The following is a 17,975-nucleotide window of genomic DNA, read 5'->3' as shown; positions in this document are numbered from 1 at the left end:
GCTGTTCTGGGTTTTTCTGCTGTAGCTGACTTTTCCTCCGTGAGTGCAGGGGTGATGGGAGAAGGCATCTAGATGAAACTGGCTCCAAGTGGTGACCCATGTGCCCCAACACATCAATCCAGTGACCTGTCCCCAGCAACGGAGTGTGTACCTTATGGGCAGAAGCTTTCCTTGAAGATTCACCCTGAGTAACTCACTGGAAAATCCCAGAGATGCAGTCGAGGATATTGTGCAAGTGTTAAAGTGATAAGTGCATGTTTTCAGACACCTGCAGAATTCAACTTAACAGCAACAAACAACGATAGTGTGCTAGGGGCGGCCCCCAGTTGTTTGTTCCTCCCTACCAAGCACGGTGCCAGCACCGTGCAGATTCAGTAGAACGTCCAAGATAGAGAAATGATAGGTCAGCCCAAGGTCACTTCACAGTAGTGCTGGAGTCGGAAGTCAATCCTAGGCCTGTCAGGTGTCAAAACCTGTGCACTTGACCTCAACGTTATGGTACCTCTTTCAAACCGGGGGTGGAATGGAGGGGGTATGTTTTTATTGGGTTCTTTTAGGTGCAGCATCCTATTATATATTTATAGTCAAATGTATGCCAGCCACAGGACACACGCTGGACCCTCAATGGAGACGTGGTAGTTGGTTTTTAGGAGGGAATTTTGAGGTGAGTTAGTGTGGAGAAGTATAGAAGACCCCGAAAGAGAAGTCTGGTGGCCTCTGGATGGGCAGGCACTTTTTGTATGTTTTTAGGGAAATCACTTCTCCTCTCTGGCTGGCGGGTCCCCTGGCCCACTCGTCCTCCCCCATAGAATAGGGGTTTGGATAATCCCCAAGGATCTTTCCAAGCTCTATAATTCTGTGATTCTAGAAAATCACAGTCTAAAGGGAACGAATCCTGCGACATAGACTTCGAGCAAATTCTATGCTTGTAAGGTTTTCTAACATTTGCTTAGAGGTGTGCGCTGCAATGAGGAATGAGGGTGAGGGCTCGTCTCAGGACAGGACCTGGCATTTTCTGCCCGTTTCCACCCCCGTGTCCCTTGGGGCTGTGCTGTGAGGCCTCCTAAGGGTCCTTCTTTAAATCGGGGCAGATTATTCCAATTTCAACACAGAGGACAAAAATGGAGCTCGGGTTTGGAGGCGTTCTTGTGCCCCTTTATTTGGGAGGTTAATAATCACAGGGCGGGCTTCCCAGGTGGCGCACTGGTTGAGAGTCCGCCTGCCGATGCCGGGGACACGGGTTCGTGCCCCGGTCCGGGAAGATCCCACATGCCGCGGAGCGGCTGGGCCCGTGAGCCATGGCCGCCGAGCCTGCGCGTCCGGAGCCTGTGCTCCGCAACGGGAGAGGCCACAACAGTGAGAGGCTCGCGTACCGTAAAAAAAAAAAAAAATCACAGGGATTTAGGGACATTGTCTGCGTCCCTTTTTAGAGAGAGTCAAGCAGCCCGGTAAGTTGGCATTTTACTTATTTGGGTGAACACGTGCAGCAAACGGCCGTCTAATACCTGCACTGCCTCAAATCCCCACATCCTTGCTGCAGGGTGGGTCTCGAAGACTTCTTGTTTGGGGAGAATTTAGCCAAAGAGCGCTCACTTCCCCGCATCCCCCAGACTGTGGAGCTGGGCTCAGCCCCCAGGCCTGCCCCTCCCAACCAAGCAGGCCGACAAGTAGCCAGTGAGATGGGATTTTAGGGGGCTGGGTCTGGAAGGCTTCCTGGAGACCCTTCTGTTCTCAAACCCCCCTTCAGAGCAGGAGAGTCTTCACTTCCTGCGTGGATGCGGAAACCTCCATGCGGCTGCATGCTTTCCGGGGCGACGTTTCCTGTCTGCTTTTCCCGAGGTCCTGAGCCCCAGGGTTTTCCTGCTTCCCACTTTGCCCCTGGGATGCCCTCTGCCCGCCCCACCTCCGCCCATCACCTCCCCAGTCTATTGGGCTCTTCTCAAATGTCACCTGCTTCAGGGCCTCTGACTGCCGTGGCCCTGGGCCACGTGCTCCCCCCCCAACCCCCGTTACTTCCTAGCACGTTTTGTGTCTCCTTTGCTCTTATCTCCTCCTCTCTTGTATTCTGTTTGTTTACTTCTGTGACCTGTGCTTTAATTATTTTTATCCTTATCGCTCACATTGCTTTTCACGGTTGCCTTGAACAAACTAGGTAGTTTATAGACATTGGGTGAGTTTACAATTAAGTGAAACGTGCGGCTCAATCTTCTAATTTTTATGGAAGCAAACGAGAAATGAAGTCAGGTCCCAGGGAACGTAATAGGCGTCCAGGATTATTTCCTCTTATAGACTCTTTCTTACATTCTCTTCCCCCACAAGGGTTTTGCTAATTGGAGTTGATTTTCCTCTTTGGAACAACCTAAAAGGTTAGTGTGGATTGCAGGAGCCTGATTACTTTAGAAATTCCAGGACCTCTGCTCTGTTTGTTACTCTTTTTCCTAGGTGTCCACAAAGATGTCGCTTGTTGCCGTGCCCTTCTACCAAAAGAGACACAAACACTTTGACCAGTCATACCGTAATATTCAAACAAGGTACCTTGTGGATGAATATGCAGCGAAAAAGTAAGTTGTAATTCACTGATGGGGGCAGGCCGAGCCTTGATGACGAGCTTTGTCTGACTTTCAAGGCAAGAAGCTTTATCCAGTCCCCTGAAGACTGGAGGTGAACTGGTTTAGCCGGGGAGGTAGGGAGGGCCGTGCTTCCCGATGCCTGTGTCCAGAGCCAGACGGGGAACGTGGCTGACCCGGCTGCACAGCAAACTTTATGTGGGGCACTGCATGGCATCGTGGCAGGTCCTGGCAGATCCTAGTAGATCCTGGCAGGTCCTGGAAGATCCTGGGAGATCCCGGCAAATCCTGTAGATCCCGGCAGGTCCTGGTAGACTGGCTCTTAGCCCCTGGTTTAGCTCATGAGTCGTGGACCTTCAGTAATTGCTCCTTGACTTCACTCTTCTTCACATGCCTTCCAGAGCTAGAATCTGAAAGGTCACCAAACAGCGAGGGCGGTGAGAAGGAAACCCATGGGAAAGAATGTCGGTGGGAGAGAAGTTAACGGGGGCCGAGTGAAGATGGGATGGAAGCCCATCTCAATGATAATTTTGCTACGTTAATAATAATGTTGCAAAAGGTAGACTTTTCGTTCACTGCCTGATAGGCTGGTGTCAAGCCGCAGGCTCATCTGTGAGTTTCTGAGGTTCTGCGTCTGCAGGGGCCAGCGGCACATGCCCTGGCCGCCCACGTTTCCCCGGTGTTAATTTAGGAGGTGGACGCCGGGCACAGGCTCCGGCCTCAGGTCCCCGGCCCCGGCCCCTGTATTTAGAACCGCCTGTGGTCCTTTGTGCTTAGCTGCCATCCTGGTAACAAACAAAGCCAAACATTCTGTGCCCCTCCCAGCAGCCTCAGGGAGCTTCGGATCCCTTAAGATATACGTGTATATATATAATCATGGCCTCAGGCCAAAAGGGCCTGGAAGGCACTGGCTGGCCTGAGGGAGGGGCAGGGGTGTCATGCAGCTGAGTCTGGGGGCACGTCCCTGTGGGGGATGGGCCTGTGCAGTCGGGCTGGAGGGCACACTTAGGGGTGTGTGTGTGTGTTCACATGTCCAAGTAAGCACATACATGCAGGTGTGCCCGTAGGCATGTGCATGTGTGTGTGTCCACATGTGCAGGTGTGGGTGCCCTGCATTTCGAGGATGGTTTGGGGGCGTGGAAAGGGAGTGATGTTGTTTGTGACGATGCATTTTTACACTTCTCCACCACATGTGATTTTTCCCATGTTTGCCAAGGCGCGCTTCCACCCAGACGTCTTCCCAGAAATCTGTCACTCAGGAGTCGTCCTCGCAGAGAGAGTCCAGCCAGACGGCACCGGGGGGGACCACCTGCAGGTTGTGTGCCAGGAGGGTGAGCTCCGCGCTGGAAGAGGACGAGCAGGAAAGGAAGCACAGGTAACGCCCTGCCCTCTCTGCCTGCAGCTGGGCCAGCCCTGGGGGCCGTGCGCTGCCCTGGGGCCTGGGCAGGGGCTCTGCAGTCAGAGGGGGGGGGGGGGGGGGGGGGGGGGGGGCATAGCTGAAAGGGGACGTGTGCAAACTGGGAAGGGAACACTTGCTGCAGTGAAAGCCACGCACGACCGTTTTCAGTCGATTCTTATTCTCCACCGTCATCATCTTGATTCATCCCGACAAGGAAACAACTGGGGATGGATTTTCTGCATCCTCGTGCAGAAGAGAACCCTGCGGTCCAGAGGACCCACGGCCACTGTCCACACGTTGCAGCTGGATTGGCCTCAGGCCTGTGTCCTCTGCCCCCAGACTCACTCCCTTTCCCCAGAAAGCACGCTGGTCCCATTCGGAGGCCTCAAGACCTCAAGGGCTGAGTCGGAGTTTTCGAATTTCCACCACCAGCCTCTTCGGCTACTAAGGAACAGCTGTGCGGCTTGAGACATGAGTGGGGAATCTTCCAAAGAGAGGCCGGGATTCCAGCCACGTGTCCGTGTGGACACAGAGCTGAAGGGAGGGGGTTCTGTAGACCCTCATGTTTCACATTGCTACAGACTCAGCTCATGGGGAATATGTCACAGGAATGGGGTGGGTGACTAAGAACATCGGTCTTAAAATTATTTCCAGATCAAGAGGAACAGGTGGTCAACTGACTTGGATCTTTTCAGAGCAGAGGACTTGAGCATCTCATGTATGCTTCATTTCGTAGCTGCTCTGTTTTTTACCCCTCACCTTCTCCTCCTACTCACTTCTAGAAAGTTTTCTCTGTATCGCTAAAACACTCAAAACTGGAAGGAAAATGAGATTTCGCTCAACATGTTTCAGTCTGAAAGTTGCACTATGACTAAGGAATCTATTTAGTGAAAATATTGTATAGCTGAAAAGATTAGCCTTTATTTATTTATTATTATTGTTTTGCGGTACGCAGGCCTCTCACTGCTGTGGCCTCTCCCATTGCGGAGCACAGGCTCCGGATGCGCAGGCTCAGCGGCCACGGCTCACGGGCCCAGCCGCTCCGCGGCATGTGGGATCCTCCCGGACCGGGGCACGAACCCGCGTCCCCTGCATCTGCAGGCAGACTCTCAACCACTGTGCCACCAGGGAAGCCCTAGCCTTTATTTTAAAAAATTTTTGAATCATCTTTTAGATGCCTTATGGGAATTTTGCCCTGAAAATTTATTTTATTGTCAAGTGAAGACTTCTTTTGTGAAAGAATCACTTCAGAATGTGTACATTAAGGAGCTGGGTTTTTATGTGTTGGATTATTTCAGAAAGGCTTCTACTGTGCTTAAGGTTTTGGCACAGGGAGTGAGAAGACCAGAGCTTTATAATTTTATTTCAATCAGTTATACCTTGGTGTGATCTTATCCCATAAAGTTCCTACTCCTCAGTTTCCTGGGGTGAAATAAATGGGGAAAGGAAGCTTGTATTAATCTGAACAGTCAGGGAGTGGGTTACCATGATTGACGTGGTTCAGCAAAAATGACTTTTGTGACAATCCTGGCTGTTGGAAATCTTCCTAAAACACATGAAGCTACTCTTGCAATAGCAAATCTGACTCAAGAATGTATTTGGATTCTTGATGACTGATTATAACGTTACTGTGTCCCTGGAGCCCAGGGTAAATGTCAGTCCCTCTGGGCAAGCACAGTGGATATAGGTCAGGGCTGTGTCAGCTCTCCACGGAGCCCAGCACCCATGCTTTGGGAATCTGCATTTTAGGACCCTCACAGTATGTTATTCTCACAACCCATGTGCATATCTCCCATGTGAAAGGTCTTATTGAAATTAGGTCTTTCCTCCTTTAAAAGTAAATCTAAGTAATTGGAGGTTTTGGTGAGCGGGGCCGGAGTTAATGGAGATTTTATCGCAACCCCTGCTCTGTCCCTGCCATTCGAGGGAGCCCGGTGTAGGGTGATTTGAGGAGTTCGATGAATTGCAGTCCTTATTATGATAATTCACTACTCTTGCTGGCCTTCCTGAAAGTACGTATTTATTCCTTACCTCCTGTGGCAGATATGAGTTTAACCTACAGGACAAATCGGTCCTTGGAGAGAGATGAAGTTATGGGCTCATCAGTTTGAGTTAAGCTGTGTCTTCATGTAAAATAAATACCAATGAGGCATCGGTGTGCCCTGAAGGGTCTGGAAATGTCCTCCTGGAAGATACAGGGGATTAGAAATGTCCCTTTGACGCCTCTACTTCTGTCCTGTGAAAAGTGGGCCTCCCTGCGTTATGCAGCTGTCCGAGGGGCTTGTCTTTAGGGCAAATGCACGATGAGTGACATCATTCTGCACAAGGGGGCAGTGTCACAGTCACCCCATCACAGACTAGCAGGGGTGCCTTCTCAATGTCCCAGATCACAGTATTTGGGGCTGGGCCGGCCAGGGGGAGCAATTCTAGTTCTAATATTTATTATAAAACATTCGGGACTGGCGGTGCTATTGACAAGTGCAATTCACATAGACATTCTAAACGAGGTCCAGGTGGGACTTCTGATCCTTTAAGCTTATCAGGACAGTTTGCGGCAGGAATAGAGATTTGCCTTTGCTTACGCTGTCATGTAGTGGGATTCACTGCAGACAGGAAAGCTCGGTTCCTGCGAGCCCTCTTAGCAAAGCGCTCGCTGTTTCTCCCACCGGGACCTTCAAAATCATTTCTGTGCATGTGGCTCCATGCGTGAAGGGGAGCCGGGCAGTTGGGGTTACGGGATGTGACGGGTGTGCACCTGTGCCTAAAAACCTAGACGCTTGTTCTCCTCCGTGGAGAATCACCATGAGCAGAGGGTGTGGGGAGAGGCCGGAGGGGCGAGGAGATTGTGGGTGTGTGTCCGGGGAGGGGACGCAGGCAGGTGTGGGCTGGGCTGGGCTGGTCGGAAGTGAAGACGAGGCTGAATCAACACTGGCTCGGGGTTTAGCTTTTATTATAGTTCCTGTCTCCACGGTTCTGCCTGAAGAAGCTGCAGAGTTTCCTGAAACTCTGTGTTCAATCTCCAACTTCCCGGACACCTGGCACCAGGCCTGCGATTTGCGCTGTGTCTGGAGAAGCGCAAACTGGTAGTCAGGGCTGCGGGAGAGGCTGGGGATGGGGGGGAGCTGCCCGGGTTCTAGGACGGCTTTCCCCACGCCGCTGGGCCACACAGAGCAGGAAGTCCTCCAGTCTGACACCCCACCGTTATGAGCCACGTCCACCTGGTCCCCGCCTCCCCGGCTGCACACGTGATGCTGCCGTTTTCCCTTCCCGGGCAGCCCAGGGAACAGCAAGCCTCTGGCTCTGCTGGGGCCTCGGGAACGCGGTGGTGAAGGAGGGGATGGGGCCGGGGAGGGGTGACAGGGTGGCTGGACGCACCGCTGGGCCGGGCAGTGCCAGGATGTAACCTGTGGAGCCCACAGAGGTGGCCCTCGGGCCAGAAAGGAGGTGCCCCTCATTTCTCTGCCCCGACAGATTAAGAAGCTGCTGACTGTATCCTTTTACTTTTCTAGAATACAGACTTATTTCTTAATTTGAATCTATTAGTTCAGAAGGCTTCACTTCAGTCTTAAATTCACTCAGAAACGGCAGCCTCTAAGGAAAACGAGTGGGTTCTGTGTGTGGCCGCACAGAGGAGAGCTTGCAAAAGAAGCAGAAGTAGCTTCTCTCCCACCCTCTCCTCGAGCCCACTTAGGAAGTCCCCGGGGACCGCGTGTCTGGTCCCAGGCCCTCAGTGACCACATGCCCTTTGCACGTGTCCCGAGAATACTGTGGCGTCTTGGCTTCTGCAGGTACCAGTCACTGGTGGCTTCCTATGGGGAGGCCAAGCGGCAGCGTTTCCTCAGCGAGCTGGCCCAGCTGGAGGAGGACGTGCACCTGGCCCGCACCCATGCGCGGGACAAGCTGGACAGATACGCCTTGCAGCACGTGGACAGATACGCCCTGCAGCACGCGGTAGGGGTGGGCGGGTGCCGGGTGCAGCTGTGCCGTCAGCACGATGCCAGCGGGCCTGGTGGCGGGAGCCTCGCGCCCCTGGCACCCTGACGCGCTGCTTCCCGGGGCAGGTGGACGACAGTCTGGCCTGGGAGAGGCACTTACGTGAGGAGCGGCTGAACAGAGCCCCCGAGATCCTGGTGCAGCTCCGGTCACACACCATCTGGGAGCGGATGTCTGTCAAGCTGTGCTTCACCGTGCAGGGCTTCCCAACCCCCGTGGTGCAGTGGTGAGTGGGGGCGCCTCCCGGGGCGGAGGCCCCGCTGCTCTTCCTTTGAAGGATCTGCACCCGTTGACTCACCTGAGCGGGTGGAGAAGATGCACCTGCAGGGAGCGCGCGGCACCTACTCCAGGGACCGATGCTCTTGAAACTCACCAGGAAGTGTGTGCATGAAAACACGGAGAGGCCCCTGGAAATCCTAGGCAGGCGTTTTCATTTTAGTGCAATTGACCCAAATGATTTTCCAGAGGACTTTTATTGAAAACCAGGTTCCCGGAAGTGACCTGTGTTTACCTGCAGCTCCGCTTTTACTCATGTAAGTGGAGACCCTAAACTCCAAGGCTCTGGAACCACAGTGAGAGGGTTCCTCGAGCCTCGTGACGCTGAAAATTAAATAAGCCCCACCGACGACACTTTTAGTTTCAACGTATGTTGCTAAAACTCACTTGTATGTTCATTTATTTTCCCACTTGCTGGTCCCGAGTCCCCAGGGTCTGTCGTTGGCCACAACACCGCGCTTTCACGTACATCCTGGGTTAGGGCTCTCAGCAGCAGAGCAGAAAAGTAGTGCCTCCGCCCTCTGGCTGCTCACGAGGTGGGCCGGGGAGGCTGAGAGCCGCCCACCCTTGCCCTAGGGGAAGCCGTGGCCCTGCTGTCCTGGGGGGACACCGAGGCCAGCCTCCTCCAGGCAGGGTGCAGAGCAGTTGGGTCTCTCCACATGCACTCCGGCTACACTGCGGCCTCGCTCCAGAGGCTGGGCCAGGGCCTACCCAACTGGCTACGTTTGTCCTTGGAGTGATGTATCCAGAGTTCCTGACAAGTTCCAGGGGACCTTTGGCCCACGCTCTGTCCCATGCAGGTTGAGGGTTGCCCAGGTAGTCTGAGTCCTGCAAGAGCCCCCTCCCCTTAAACAGCCAAGAGTGGGCTCTGAACCTTTCCCGTAGCTGCTCCCGCCCTGCGATCCGAGTGGTGAATCAGGCAGAAGCAGAGCGAAAATGTGCTGCGTGTGTGTGTGCGCGCGCGCGCGCGCGCGCGCCCGCCCACGAGGGGCGGCGGGGGATGGGAAACAGGAAGGTGGGGACACGTGCAAAACAGCCAGTCGGCCTTTACGCTCAGACAGGTGTTTCCCTCTTTCAGGTATAAAGACGGCAGCTTGATCTGCCAGGCAGGGGAGCCGGGAAAGTACAAGATTGAGAGCAAGTACGGGGTGCACACGCTGGAGATCAACAGGTAAGGGCTTGGCGGGCACGGCCGCGCCCCAGCACCTGCCCAGGTGAGCAGCCTCCCAAACACAGAAGTGGCGGGCAGCTCACACCACATCTGAAGTCTGCGTGACGTTCCTGGCGTTTCTGAGTTAAATATTGGTCGTAGAGGCTTCCCTTTGTTTCCTTGGGGTCAGGCCAGAGGGATGTGGATTCAGTGGTTGGTTCTGTGGGGCTCCTGTTCTGGGAACGAAAGGAGAAAATGGCCTAATGAAGGACGGCAGTGCCGGGTGTGAGGGCCGCGGGGAAACGCACAGACACCCTCACAGCCTGCTCAGCAGCCGGGCTGCATCTCCTGCAGGTTTGGGCAACGGTTCCTAAGCGCAACTCTTCAGGGAAACATGACCTTTATTTTCTTCTCGTAGCAAATTGAAAACATGCAGTAAATGCAGATAACTAAAAGAAGGTAAAGTTCATCCGTATTTCCAGCCTCCAGGGTCGGTATTTTGGTGTACTTACAGCACTGCTGTTTCCCTTACACAACACACGTGTAGAACCGTACAAGCACGTTTTGATTTTTTTTTTTCACAAAAGTGAGATTCCGCTGTTCATTTACTCTCTGCTTTTCTGTATACACAGCTTTTATTTTTTACAAAAAGATCGTAACATTATGCAGATTAATTAGGACAGAGGCTAACAGGTTACAGTTAAGATTAAAATTTGTGTCGAGTCATAGCCTTGTTTCTCTAGGTAAATTTGAGGCTGTTTAGAAAAGCTGGAGGCCCTGGCCCCATGGGCCCCACTGGCACTGTTTATTGAGAACCTACTCTGTGCCCCACACAGTCTAGGAACTTGTGTTAAAGCGACCAAAACCTCGATTCCTGACTTGGAGGTCCAGAACATGGCGGCAAGCCTTAAGTGTAATAAGAAGGGAATCATACAGTAGATCAGGGTGATGATGCTGGGTGCAGGGGTCGGGGCATACGGCCTGGGGCTGGGGCGGGTGTGGTGTTAAAGAGGCGCCAGGCAGGCCTTAGAGGAGAAGACATCTAAGGGGATGGAGGAGGGGACAGATGCGTGGGGCGGAGGCTCCGAGAAGGAGCTTCAGGACCCCAGGGCTGCAGCAGTTGGTGGGAGTCATAGGACAGAAGGGTAGAGATGTCACCAGCGCCGTGAAGATCACCCCGGACCCTGTAACCATCACAAGGCTGTTACTGGGGGCAAAGGGGAAGTGAAAGATCTGTTTCCAAAGGGTCACTGATTGCGAACGGATAGTAGGGCAGACTTGGACAGCTTGGCCGAAATTCAAGAAAGATGGTGGGGCTTGGACCGCCGTGGATGAGGTGGAACCAGTGAGGTGGGCGGGGACCGATTTTGAAGTTAGAGCAGTAGGATTTGCTGATGGATTGGATGTGGGTGTCAGTGAAAAAGAGGGGTCGGAATCAGCCCCAGGGTTGGGGGCTCCTGCGTCAGCTGAGGTGCGGAAGGCTGAGAGTGGGCGGGGTCTAGGCATCCCACTTTCCTTCAATTTCCAAAATTTCCAGAAATTTCCACAGGCAGTAAGCCATACTATCTAGAAAGAGAAACTTTCCTTCTTTTGAAGAGTATTTTTATTTGGTGTGTGTGCGGGGTGACTCTATTCTAACCTGGGATGCCCTAGCAACTGGTTTGTTTGCAAGCTGAATTTTAGTCATCGTTTTGAAAAGAGAAACGAATTCCCTTTCTCAAGTATGAAAAAGTCCTGTTCACACTACGTTGGCAACTTTTAAATTTGTACTGGGAATCAGAGAAGCTTTGAACCATGAGAACTAAATCAGTGAGGCCCCAATATATCCAGGTGTCCTCAGATCTATTACTTGGAGTTTGCCTCAGCTTGCCAAGAGTTAAGGAATTTGGGACAAGGAAATTTTTTGAGACTCACTTTTCTCTCAGTATTCTTACCCACATTGGGACATTCTTAACAGATGAAATGTAGAGAGTCTTCAGAAAAAAGAGCCAGGGGGAAGCCCGCAAATTACAGCTGACCTCAGCTGTTCATTCCAAACTGCTGAGTTACCATCATCTGACCTGTGGCCGGCTAAGTGGTGAGGAATATGTTGGCTCCTTTGCTCCACTGGCTGGGGAATGAGCTCTTTCTGTTACAAGAGTGACATTTATTCCTATGAATATTCTTTGGCCACTGTCGCCGAATTCTTGAAGTGCCAAAAAGAGAGCTTAGTTCCCTTTGGTACTGTTCGAATTTAAGCTGTAATTCATACGATTTTATATGCTCATAAGATTTTCTCTTGGGACTCATAGGGTGAGTTCTGTTTCTTCAAAGAATTTTCATGCTGCTCTCGTGTTTTTATAAAGGTGCTTAGAACATCCTATCTTGTGTTTTATTCTAACCTTCACCTCTCTGCGCTCCCCACTCCTCGCAGGGCGACTCCAGGGCTAATCTCTTCTTACACTTTATTTTTAGACTTTGATATTCAAATTCTACTTTGAATTAAGTTGTAAATCCCGTGTTAACACCGCTTAGAGTTTGAGTACATGGGGCCTGACTACACAAGAGAAGTTCACGTGCCACTTAAACGTTTGCCTGCCCCTCTTTAAAATAGATGAAGTGTTATTAGTTTCTCCCCTGGAGTGGTTTTGGGAGCACTTCAGATGGAGACTTTGGGCTGCAAACGTGCCCCATGGAAGTTTGTAAAAATTGAGACCAAAGGATACCACCTCTGCCTATTCTGGGATGAGGTCCAAAGAGAAAATAAACCCGTTTGCCCCTTAATCACTCGCTTGCAATTTCTGACAGCATGAAGTAGAGGCTCGAAATAGACTCTGTGGGCTGGCAAAGTGCTTCTCCTAGCGTGGCGTCGGGCAGGAGAGGAAGATTGGGGGCCCCTGGGCTGTGGTCAGGCATGTGGGTCTCCAAGTGACCTGTGAGCAGAATTTTAAGTTGGGTACAGTCTCCTCCGAATCTGCAAAGTCCTGCCTGCCTGGTCCCTTGCTGTGTCCTCTGTCCGGTGCCCCCAGGCACCATGCTTCCTGCAGCCCACCCCCTGCAAGGGCAGCCAACAAATATATATGAGCCCGCCCCCAGTACATGCACGTGTGTTTATTTATAATCTGTATGTGTTCTACTGTATTTTATAGAATGTAAAACATTTACAAAAGAGATGTGCAAAAAGAACGAGACAAGAGTAAGCATAACCGGAAGTTCTAACTCTCGCCTGCATCCTCCCTCAGCCGGGTGCGCCCTGCCTGGGGTCTGTGGTAGTAAATCAGTGGGTCTGGAGGTTTTTAGGGGGCATGGGCTTCTTTACAAATCAGACGACCCCGTGGAGCCTCTCTTCTGCATAGGTGCACGTGAGCAGGTGTGCACGTGTGTGGTGCACCAAGATCCTGCCTCCAAGGCGCCTTTTCCCCAGCCTGGTCCCTCCTGCTAAGTGCCAAGTGCTAACTGGTTACCTGACCGGCTATCAGCGCTAGAGTGTTAGGTACGTCTGCCTCCGGGGTCCTAATTCTGTGAGTCAACTGAAGAGCAGCTCAGACTCCGGCGGGAGACGCCGCTGTCCAGGTGGGCTTGGTGCCTGGGGCTTCTCCTGCCCCTTCTTTGCGTCGCAAGCCTCCTTCTTGGGTTCCTCCAGCTGTTCTCAGCTAAGAAACGATGGAGAGCAATTCACTGCGGTTCTCAAAACGCTTAGAAATCCGTGCTGTTTCATTGGAATGTAAAGGCAAAGGAGAGGACCTTCTCCGGGGACGGAAAGGGAACCTCTTTTGAACTTCAGTCCAAGAATTCAGCTATACATTTCAATTAATAATATACACAGTTCATACAGTACTATACAGTTGCAAAGTATTTTCAAATGCATTGTTTTATTTAATCGTCAGTGTCCCCCAAGTAAAGTGTAGGTATTCCATAAACGTGTTTGAGAAGTTTTAAATACATACTATTTATTTGTTAAAAAGTCAGTAGATGAGACTTATCAGGCTGGCCTGACGAGGGCACAGACCTGAAATCAGAACTTGCGGCTGACGACTGCAGTCTTGTAATAGTCCGAGTAAACATAATTTTGCCCCGGCTTTTATTCTGATGGCACAATATTGAAGAAAAGTCCTGATTCACAGCGATTAGTGGTCGCAAATGGGAACATTAAGTTTGACCTTGAAATCTCAGAGTGTAATTCAGTTAAGCAGGGAAGGCGTGAGCAGCTCTGCCTGAGGGCCGTCGCGCGCGGCACAGAGCTGTGTCTGGGCTTCAGTGAGTGGCCAGTACGTGGTGTGTCAAGGGCGTGTTGCTACTGTTGTTTTAAAAACTGCTGAAATTCATATTGAAGAAGAAATTGGTAGCACGTTTGGGAGATTTGGTTTAAAAACTATGGGACACAGTTTGGAAACTACCAAGACTAAGTAACGTCCAGAAAGGCCTTTGAGGGAGGTATTGAAGAAGACGGAAACAGGTTTATGGTGATGGATGGACACACTCTGAGTGACGTCTGTACACGGTCTTCTTGAGCACTCGATGTGCTTCAGGCACCAGTAACCTCCTCACTCAGTAGTGGGTAGCGACGCTGACCAGCTGGGCCCGGGGACAGCCTTGGTTCAGGTCCAGCGGGGGGAGGGCCACTTCCTGTGCTGGGCTGCCCCGTCTGTCGGCTCTGGGTGGGGTGTCTGTTTTTGCCTTACGGCTCCTACTTCTGAGTCTGTGTCACAGTCAGTTTCCATCCCAGCCTCCAGGTCGGGGGATTTGGTGCTGCAGTCTGCACAGGAGCCTTTGCCTCTCGCCTGCATTGTTCTGGCTCCCGACTCCCCAGCCCATGCCCGACTCCCCAGCCCATGCCCGTGGGCGGCCCAACCCTCCGGTCTGCAGGGAGGGTGAGTCCCGCTAGTGGGGAAGGATCTTTGTAGAGCGAGGTATAGGGCTAATCCCAGAAGAATACTTCCTGTTTGAAGAATGCGTTTATGAAAACACAGTGGTTTCATTGTTTAGAAAAAATAACCCAAGGGCAAGGTTAAAAAAAATCCAAGCCAAGCCTAAGGTTATGGAAGAGAAGAAATTCTCCACTCGTTCCTAGACCCCCAGCCCTAGCCGTGTTCCCAGAGGTAGCTGCTGTGGCCTGTTTGTTGGGGGTGTGTGTGTGTGTGCGCGCGCGTGCTCAGTATGTGTGTAGATCAGCAGAGAACATTAATGGCCAGTGATGGGGAAAGCATCCGTGTTATGGTTACGGGATTTTTACATGTTGTACCGTCACTCTTACTCTGCCCCTGGCGATACGCTGTACCCGCAGTGTACGTGGAAATGGCACGGCAAAGGAATGTGATGCGTTCAGGCTAGAACTGCAGTTTTGTTGAGGGGCCTTGAGGTTGGCCTGTATCCCTCCAGGGTGGGCCTGAACGTAATGCACTGGTTTGAACATCTGCGGTAGCGGCTCTCTCTCCCTTGAGCAGCGGCCGTGACAGGAGGCCAGGTGGCATCGCCGGGCGCAGTGGAACTGGATTAGAACCTCGTCGAGGCAGGGACGGGGTTCTTCCCAGGCAGCGTGGGTCCCTGAAATGTTCTCTCTCGTTTCTTGGAGACACTGTATGTTTTGGTCAAACTATTTTCAGCTCCAAATGGAATAGAAAATACAATAATATGACGAAGGACTTCCAAAGAACGGGTTTGTCTCTGGGTCGCTGGATGCTTAAAGCATCTAAACGTGAAGTCTGAGTAAACTTTGTCTGTGTTTTTGTCACTCTGCCTGTGATGCCCATGCCTGGAGAGATGGCAGAAGGCCTTGTGGACCTTGTTTACCCAACTTCTTAAAGGCTCTACTTTCTCTCCAAGTGAATAGGGTAATAGTACTGTCTTGCTGGGCACTTGAGACTTTTATACAGAGTAGCCAATGGAAAGTAACTAGCAGAGAGTCAGTTGAGTAAGAGTCCTCACGTCAAGTTTTGGGGGGAAGCTGGTGGGAAGACAGTTCATAGCCAGAAGCTAAGCTTCGGCTTCTGTGGGATGGATGTGGGGAGCTGAGGAGCCCCACCCCTGAGAAACTGGGCTCCGCGGTCCCTGGGCCATTGTCCTTCCCGGGGGTGGACATGTGTCCCTCACGACGCTCCGGGCCCGGAGGCCTCAGGTGGGTCCAGTCCAGGCACCTTTGTTACGCCCATGAGTGGGTGCTTCCTGTCTGGGCGATCCCACTGCTTTGGGGGTCTGCGCAGGGAACCCCTGGTGGGGAGGGAGGTGGGGTTGATTCTCCTGGAGGTTGAGGCCATTGGAGTTGCCCATTGACAAGATAAAACCACGGATGATGCAGGTAGACATACAGAACCAGAGGGAATACAAGCTTCTCTCTGAGAGTGCAGTTCAGCATTTCCGGAAGTGCTAGTACACTGTCTTCCCCCGCAAAGCCAAAGCCAAGGCATCGTACGGGATCAGACATCACCCGTGTCTGTAGTTAATACCTCGCTCCGAGGGCAGAGCTGGCACTGCTCTCAAACAAATCACTCACGAACCAGGGGTGCAGGTCCCACGAGCTGCTGTCGAGGAAGGCTGTGCTCGAGTTCGGGTCACTGACTCTCAGAGACCAGGCCGGCCCCCGACGGCACGTTCAGGACGCTGTCTTGCTTTTTTCCCTCCAAGGGTGGACTTTGACGATACTGCGACCTACTCAGCGGTGGCGACAAATGTGCACGGACAGGCGTCCACCAATGCGGCGGTGGTGGTGAGAAGTGAGTCTGCCGTCTTGTGGGGATGGGGCGCTGTCTCCCCACCTTCTGTCCTCTTTCTCCGCCGTGATCGCCGGACTGTCTTGCAGGATTCCGAGGTGACGAGGAGCCGTTGCATTCTGTGGGGCTCCCGATCAGAGGTAAGTTGATTCTGTTCCTTCTTTGTGCAGAAAAATGTGTACTGACATAGCATATCATTGAAAAATATTTTCTAAGCATCAGATCTCTTTTCAAACTGTGTTGCAAAAGGCCCTTTCTCCTAGCTGGTGTCGGTGTGCTGACCGTCGCTGCCATAGATTCAGGGGCTCACACATCTTGGGGCTGATGCAGGATTTAAACTCTTTACGCTTTGCACGTGGCTCAGAGCACGCACCCCGTGCTCACTCTGCCTTCCATCCTCCTTTGGCACAAATGACCAGATTCCACTCCGCGCTGGTTTTCTGATTCTTCAGGAGTGGCTGAGTCCGCTCGGGCACCATAACAAACAGCACACCTGGGTCTTGAACATCACACAGTTACTTCCCTCAGTTCTGGAGGCTGGAGGTCCGAGGTCGAGGTGCCCACCAGGGAGGGGACACCGCGTCCCAGCTAGCAGGTGTGGGATGCCGTGTCCTCATGAAGAGCTGAGAGAAAGGGCTGTGGTCTCGTCCTCTCCTTACAAGGCCACTGACCCATCCCGGGCCCCACCTCCACGACCTCATCCAGCCTAATCACCCGAAGGCGACCCCCAATATCTTCACACCGGGGGGCGGGGCTTTGACCTGCGAACGGGAGGGACACAGGCGCTCGGGCCACAGCGCAGCCCGTGAGGATGCGAGCGCAGGCGGTGGTAAGGGACCTGCTTTGCCCAGCCGGCCCGCCGTGTGACCGCGCCCTCTGCCCTGTGCAGTGCCCCTGCCCTCCGTGATCCCACACATGCACTTCGACGTCCAGTTTCTGGAGAAATTCGGTGTCACCTTCCGGAGGGAAGGCGAGACGCTGGCTCTCAAGTGCACGCTGCTGGTGACGCCGGACCTGAAGCGGGTGCAGCCGCGGGCCGAGTGGTACCGGGACGGTGAGTGTCGCGGCCTCCTGCACGCTCTGCACCCACACCCGCCGTGCTTGGGCTCGGACCCCGGCCTCACTGGGGTGATGGTGACCTGGCGCTTTCTCCACCTCCGTGACAGCTGCGGGCAGCAAAGCAAGCGAGCCTGGGGCAGCTTGGACCTGCGTTGACCTTGAACTTCCCTGGGAATGGGTTTAGCAGGGAGGCCTGGAGGTAGATGAGTCATGGGGGGTTGTTATAGCTCCATAAAGAGGGTCTCCGTGAGATTAGGAGGAATGAGCGGGGTGTCTGTGTCTTTATGTTTTTCCTTTGCTGAAACAGTAGCTACCATTTATTAGAGCTTGTTGCGTCCCGACTCTATTCTGAGTGTGATAACTCACTTGATTTTCATCAGGTCTTTGGGAGGGAAGTGTTGTCAACCCCCTCATAAGTGGGCAGCTGAGACAAGGAACTTCCTCGCCCTACCCCCGACCTCCGGGAAGTGGCAGGGCCGGGACCCCCCCATTCCCGGGGCCCTGCTCCACTGCTTCCGCCAGCCAGCATGGGCTGCCCTGTGCGGCTGTGTGGTGTGTGTGTGTGTGTGTGTGTGTGTGTGTGTGTGGTGTGTGTGTGTGGTGTGTGTGTGTGTGGTGTGTGTGTGTGTGGTGTGTGTGTGTGTGTGTGTGGTGTGTGTGTGTAGTGTGGATGTGGTGTGTGTGTGTGGTGTGTGTGTGTGTGGTGTGTGTGGTGTGTGTGTGACGTGTGTGTGTGACGTGTGTGTGTAGTGCGTGGTGTGTGTATGTGGTGTGTGTGTGTGGTGTGTGTGTGTGTGTGGTGTGTGTGTAGTGTGTGTGGTGTGTGTGTGGTGTATGTGTGTGGT

General features: G+C 52.8%; 1 protein-coding gene across 1 annotated transcript in view; it reads left to right on the top strand.

Annotated features, from left to right (window-relative positions):
* The first annotated feature begins 1,382 nt into the window (after positions 1 to 1,382).
* Positions 1,383 to 17,975, top strand: part of MYOM2 (myomesin 2) — a 75,852-nt gene continuing 59,259 nt past the window's right edge. Inside the window, exons 1-8 of the mRNA XM_027122541.1 lie at positions 1,383 to 2,561; positions 3,784 to 3,942; positions 7,755 to 7,917; positions 8,028 to 8,185; positions 9,314 to 9,406; positions 15,986 to 16,074; positions 16,161 to 16,211; positions 16,961 to 17,125. Of these exons, the coding sequence (XP_026978342.1) occupies positions 2,455 to 2,561; positions 3,784 to 3,942; positions 7,755 to 7,917; positions 8,028 to 8,185; positions 9,314 to 9,406; positions 15,986 to 16,074; positions 16,161 to 16,211; positions 16,961 to 17,125 (985 nt within the window). The 5' untranslated portion in view covers positions 1,383 to 2,454. The remainder of the gene's footprint in view (positions 2,562 to 3,783; positions 3,943 to 7,754; positions 7,918 to 8,027; positions 8,186 to 9,313; positions 9,407 to 15,985; positions 16,075 to 16,160; positions 16,212 to 16,960; positions 17,126 to 17,975) is intronic.

The sequence above is a fragment of the Aethalodelphis obliquidens genome, unplaced genomic scaffold (assembly GCF_003676395.1).
Source record: "Aethalodelphis obliquidens isolate GAN/ISIS:26980383/991018 unplaced genomic scaffold, ASM367639v1 scaffold25, whole genome shotgun sequence".
Taxonomy (NCBI): Eukaryota; Metazoa; Chordata; class Mammalia; order Artiodactyla; family Delphinidae; genus Aethalodelphis; species Aethalodelphis obliquidens.
Note: the sequence above shows the minus strand (reverse complement) of the source record. Positions and strands in the feature narration are given on the sequence as shown.